The sequence below is a fragment of the Metarhizium acridum genome (genome assembly GCF_019434415.1).
Source record: "Metarhizium acridum strain ARSEF 324 chromosome Unknown scaffold_234, whole genome shotgun sequence".
Lineage (NCBI taxonomy): Eukaryota > Fungi > Ascomycota > Sordariomycetes > Hypocreales > Clavicipitaceae > Metarhizium > Metarhizium acridum.
The window spans coordinates 236,246-242,245 of record NW_027094021.1 but is presented as its reverse complement, the minus strand read 5'-3'; the positions used below and the strand labels follow the sequence as shown (position 1 = coordinate 242,245).

Sequence of the window (6,000 nt, the reverse complement as noted above, 5' to 3'; positions counted from 1 at the left end):
CTTTGTTGATGATCTCGACCCTGTTCGTTGTCTTGCCTTCGGGCGCATGGGCAGGGTGGGCGTTGATGGACGTCTGACAGGCTCCTCTTTTCTTTTCATTGCTGTCTGAGCTTGACTTGGACGTGAGGAAGAGTTTGCATTTTGGCCTGAGTGGATGTTTGATTTGATGTTCGCAAACCTGAATTGACTGCCTGCACTGAAACCCTGACGCCATCTGACCCGAAGAATATTTCACGGGCCCATAGTAGCGCTATGCCGGCTTCATCCATTGCAAGCCGATGATGCTCTAGCAGACGTATTTTTTCGGCCGTGCAGAAGCCGACGCCACGAGCTACAATTGAGTCGCTGCGGATCATCAAGTAGGTTGGACGCCAACGTAGAAGACATTCCTACGCACATGATCCGGTAAACAGACCTTGTGCAATGCCATGCCAGACCAACTTTGCTAGACTGGTACCAAACCACATCTGGGAAAGCCCTGCTCCGCCCAGTCGAGTCGCCTAGTTTCCACAACACCACAAACAATCGTTGGAACGAGAGCACGACGCGGCAAACAAATAAACAAACAAACAAACAACACCCCATTATACACATGACTCAATAAATTAGTCCCATTGCTAACGCAGAAATAGTGCCCATGCGTCCCGAAAACGACCAACGTCCCAACGATGCAGACAACAAACAATGCTTTCGCCCAGCCATCTCGATACACAGCTCAACAAGTAGAGATACACGTATGGAACACCGCCCTTTCCACCTGATCCGGGTGCTTGCAGCAGGACAGGGAACCATGAAAGTCTGTACAGTTTATCAAGTCACTACACCTCTTCCCCGCCCACCATTCACAATCCATACGCTCGCCCGCTCGACCCGCGGCCTATCGTCTTGAAGCTCTTGTAACTCCCATCTTCTCCCATGACATCGAAGCGTTTGAGGCCCATCACCTCGGACGTGAAGCCGCTAAAGTAGAACCCAATCACCACCACAAAATACGTCAGCACCAAGATGCTGCCCTTGAAATAATTGCTCTTTCCTTCGCCGTAGACGTAGCTCAGCAAGAAGACGCACAGAATAACCGTCACCATATCCCACTGCGGGAACAGCAGAGAAAAGGTGTACAAGCTAGGGTCGCTGCCGCTGGGGATGTTGGCGTACACGGCTGAGAACAACACGAGCGCAGGAATCTGCAGCAGGCAGACTTGCAGCGCGTATGCGGAACCGATTTCCATTGACAGTGCAATGTTTCCGTTCATTGCAAAGGAGATGGCGTTCTGTCATGATGATGATTATTATTACATGTCATATTTGCAGCAATTTTTTTTTTTCGAGCGAGGCGCCAACTTACCAGGAACTCGGTGGTATTGGGAACAAGTGCAAAAAGCGTGATACCCAAAAACTTTTGATCAATCGAGAAACTCTCCAAAACAACGTCCACCGTGTCCACTAGAATTTCCGCAATGACGGCATACAATACGGTGGCTCCCAACAGAATGATGGAACTCTTTGCGCGACCCCAGTTTGGAGCATCATGGCCGCCTCCTCCATGGCCTCCAGCATGCACGGTTGCCGTTTCACCAGCCGCCGTGGCTTCATCCGCCTGGTGCTGATGCGTTCGAATGGTGCCGTGTTGGCCCGGGGTAGAAGATAGCTTTCGCAGCCTTTCCCGATCCCTCGATGCGAGCGTGGCCGCAGTGGCTGCAATGTGTGCGACCTCCCGAGCCAGAGCGGTGTTGTCCGCTTGGCTGAGACCAGGCACATTAACGGTAGACCGAATCGTATCGCTGCCCTTAGGAGGAACTACGTGTGGGGTTGCGGCCATGCCGTTGGTGGCAGCGTCTGGGACAGGTGCCTGGCGGCCCATTTCCTCAGGGCGAGGTTGAAGCCCGACATGCTTTAGTGACTGGCCCAGAATGCGTTTATAGAGATGAGAGTCGCGGATATCCGTCCCAGTAGTTTCGGCCGCCGAAGGTTGCGAGGCCCGAAGTAGAGATGCTTGGAGTTGCTCTTCGTGCTTCTTCTCCTCAATTTCGGCGTTCCAGATGACGGCGGCGTGAGTTCGCAGCGTGAACCACAGTCCGATCAAGTATGAGAAGAAGAGCATGGCAGCAGCCAGGTAACAGTACGGTCGCACGGCCTCGAGATAAAACCGATCGTCAAGCGCCGGTGCCTGCGAGAAGTAGCATCGACGACAATCGCGAACACCACCAGAACCATCCTTTCCGCCATGTCCCAAGTCATCGCAATCCGTACAGCTCAGCTCATGGGTTCCATAGATTTGATAGAATAGTGTCGGACCAAAGGCACCCACTACGGCAAATAGTAGCATGGTGGACGTGACACCAGCCGACCGGGCATTGAATCTCTGCGTCTTGCGCTTGAGGGCGCCAAAACACATGGAAATGCCAGGCAAGAAGAGGATACCGGCGAATATGCTGCCGACAATGCTGCCTTCCACGAGCTGACCCTTGCCCTGGCTGAGAGCAACGCAATAGAGAAACACTTCGACAACAGTGGCGAAGAAAGCATTGATGGCCGCACCCAGTCCCATGGACGACTGGGCCGATATGGATGCAACCGCCTGGCCAATGAAATACGCTAGGGGGATGATGGACAACAGACCGGCAGTAAACAGGAAAGCCGGGGAGGTAATGAAGCTCTCCACGTGAAGTACGCCCTCGAGGACGGCCCAGTCGAAAATCACAAAGCACACGACGGCCATGAGGTTGATGAGGAAGATGTTGGTGCCGTCAATGGTGTACTTCCAATACTTGGAGCCAACGGCTCGGTAGGTGCACACCAAAATGGACGAGTCGGGCGCGTCTTCGCTTCGCATGTAGCCCATGTGAGTCTCAAACGACAGGGCGAGTGGATGTCGACGGAGATGATCGAATAGGAGGATCGTCACTTTGCCCATGGGAATCCAAAAAACGAGGAACCAACAAATGGCAGAAGTGATGATCAAGGCCGGCGAAATGAGGCAGTAAAAGAAGACGAAAAAGATGACCCTGCCAATGTTCCACTCGCCCCTGCCAAAGAGGCGCCGTCGTCTCTTCATGCGAGGGTGCGTATCGCCAGAAGAGGCGCCCCGTCGACCCCGTCCTAGCAGGCTATCAGTTTCGCTGCGCTCGGAATCGATACTTTGTCTTGACCGCCCGACAATGGATCGGTTGCCGTCGGGCCCAAAGAAAAGCCGGCCGTACTCTAAATCGCCGCTCTGCCACTGCTCATACTCCGAGATGCTTCGGCCTTCATCTCCGTCTTCGTGTGAGTACGCTTCGTCCTTCTCCATACGTACAAACTTGCCAAAGGGGTAAAACAGGTAGCCGGCCAAACCCCATAAAACTCGCCCATACTCTTTGCCACTAGGGGCCGCTGCAAAAAGTAAGCAAACGATGGCCCCAAGAGCTGCAAATGTGGCCATCCACCATCCAAATACAAGGGTCCAGACAAGGTTGAACAGCAGAAGCCAATTGCTCACGCGGCCTCCAGGAGAGGAGTGAATATCTGCCTGGGCAAACTTTTGAATGGACCGGTCCTTCTTGTACAATGCGGGCTTCCAGACTCTGATACCAAAAGGATGGGTCTGGTTTATTGCCTGCTGTCTGTCTTTGAGAGTAAAGCTTTCGGCCTCACTTATCTCGCCGTCAGAATCACAGTCAACGTGCTCTTCCAGTGGCAACTCCTCACTATGCTCTTGTTCGTCCTCTTCTGTTGTCGTGGTGGGAACACCCCCAGCGCGAGTTTCCTCTTCGTCTTCTCCATCGCCACCAGCTCGATATGACTGGAGGCGAGACAGTGGTGTGCTAGCCTGTTGCGACCGCCGACGAGTCGAGTAGCCTTGGCGCTCGGCAGCATCGGCCACGACCTCGTGAGGTTCATCGTCGGCAGAGAAGATTTCGCCACGGTGCGGAGTGTTGGAAGATGTCCTCCTGGACAGTGGTGGTTTTCGCAACCGGGGAAACGACTTGACCTTATGGGGATGTTTGAAACCCGATCGCGATGACTGAGGCGTTCCTTTGGACGGGGGGCGGTCTTGCGATTGCGACGACTCAGCTGCGGTTTGGCTACTGCTTGCGGTGGGAGGATTGTTTATGGATCCTACAGATGACGGCGTCAGCATATGCGCAGACGTGAAGTTGCGAGCAGCAGCACATTAGATAGATGGGTTGAAACGAATGAAAAAGAATTGACACGTACCATATCCAGCACCTTCGGGTCTGTGTCGCACGGTTTCGGTTGACTGGTAGCTCTCCCCGAAGCCATCGCCGGGACGACTTTCTCTTGTGTTGTCGTCTGTGCTGCGACTTGCGTCAGTCGAGGATGCGAGTGGTGTTTGACGACGTCCCGACGACGCGCCGTCCTTGCTTGGAGTATCCATGGGTTCACAGGCAGCGGTACTCCAGCCGCAGAGTTGCCGTGCTCAAACAAAGGTCGATCAGCAAGGTTGCAGTGCAATGCAAAGAAAAACTGCCGACCGGGATTAGGAGATTGGAGAAGCAGCACGCAGCGGAGCTCAGGACAGCTCAATCAAGTACAGAAAATAGAGAGCATTTCCTTGCGCCTGCCTTCTGTGAAACTGATGCTGCGTTTAGGAAGCAGCAAAAGGGAAATAGGATCGGACGGGATTGTTTCTGTAGCAAAGCATGCGGCAGAAAATGATGAAGCGACACGAGGAGGAAAGCTAGAGTAGCACCGGCAGACGCGGCAACGGACGGAGTCAGTCCTACGATTGAGGCACGGGACTAGCGTGGGAGTTGCTCGGGGGCGGAAGGGGGTCGGGGCAGTTTGCGGCGTCGTGCGTGATGGATGGGTTGGTGGAGAGTGATCGGACGACGAGGGCGATGGAGATGATGGCCGGTGAGGCTTCCAATGGCTGGGCGCCGGCGTGAGAGAAGCCGAGATGGGTTTTGCCTGGATGCCTCACGCAGCTGGATAAGCTGAAGGACTACCTAGGCGGTAAAGAACTCACACCAGTTTGTGGTGGAAATGAGGGAACAAAAAAAAAAATCAAAATGAAGAACCAAATAATAAAGACGAGAGAGACGCGCCTATGTAAGAAGATCCCAGCTGGGCTTATTGGCTGTGGTCCTTGGCAATCCTGAACCTTGTCTCTGGGCTTGGCACTGAGCACGACGCCTTCTTTGGCTGGACGTCGCTCACGCCGAGACTCAGTCACAGAGTGGATGCAGCCAAGCCGGGCTACGTTTTTAGGAGAACCGAGTACCGGATGCATCATGGCATGAAAATAAGGCAACTGGGTCGCCATGGACGCAGGCCCATCATTATCATCGTCATCATCAGGGGGCCCCCTCGACCTCCTAGTAATCATCGATCAAATCACACACACCCTTCGCCGACCCTCGCAAACACAACATACATCGACCATTGGCCCATACCAAAGGGGAAGAACTCCATACCAATGCTCCCTAAGGCCTCAATCCTGCCTCCGGATCGCATCATCTGTCGTTCACCATCTGTGACTCGAGCATCTGGGATGTTAGATGACACCGTTTCGGACCGTCACTGCTGTTGTGTAACATCCTGAACATGATTCCATCAATGCTACTGAAGCTTCTATGTTGCGGCGAGGCTGCCAAATCCATTATCTCTGCCACCAAACCCGTGCGTAGGTCTCGATGGCTCACCATGCCGTCTTGACCAATATGAAGAGACGCCTCGTGGCCTCCGCTATGCCATCTGCCCCCATTTCGACGTCGCACAGCATTAAGTCCGTATCTCTTGCCAATAATTACTACAAGTGCCGGCAGGCCAAGATGTCCACCCACCCACTTCATAGGTGAGGTTGCGGGTTGGCGAGGGACTGGATGCCACCTTCAATTTCCTTACGCCTCGCCATGTGCCTAGTAGTAATCAACCCATGCCGAGTTCAACACCGGATGCAAGACACCAGACGGTCCGTTGTTGTGGTGGGCGCTGATAGGCGTCGGCCCCCGCGTGACTCAAAGAATGGAGGAGCCACGAAGCGCGTGCAGTGTGTCT

The 6,000-nt window shown here is 53.9% G+C and overlaps 1 protein-coding gene across 1 annotated transcript; it reads right to left on the bottom strand.

Annotated features, from left to right (window-relative positions):
* Positions 1 to 430: 430 nt before the first annotated feature.
* On the bottom strand, positions 431 to 5,826 carry J3458_011662 (uncharacterized protein). Its single transcript, XM_007810927.2, has 3 exons — positions 4,198 to 5,826; positions 1,346 to 4,098; positions 431 to 1,271 (listed from the first exon to the last, which is right to left on the bottom strand). Exons 1-3 carry the CDS (start codon positions 4,376 to 4,378, stop codon positions 843 to 845), a joined length of 3,363 nt encoding a protein of 1,120 aa, XP_007809118.1. The 5' UTR covers positions 4,379 to 5,826; the 3' UTR covers positions 431 to 842.
* Positions 5,827 to 6,000: the final 174 nt, after the last annotated feature.

Excerpts from the sequence above, each read along its gene's own strand:
- J3458_011662 (XM_007810927.2), bottom strand. The coding sequence starts at position 4,378 with ATGGATACTCCAAGCAAGGACGGCGCGTCGTCGGGACGTCGTCAAACA. Across the intron at positions 4,099-4,197 it reads ACCCGAAGGTGCTGGATATG|GATCCATAAACAATCCTCCC; the intron begins GTACGTGTCAAT and ends CGTCATCTGTAG. Across the intron at positions 1,272-1,345 it reads CCAATACCACCGAGTTCCTG|AACGCCATCTCCTTTGCAAT; the intron begins GTAAGTTGGCGC and ends TCATCATGACAG.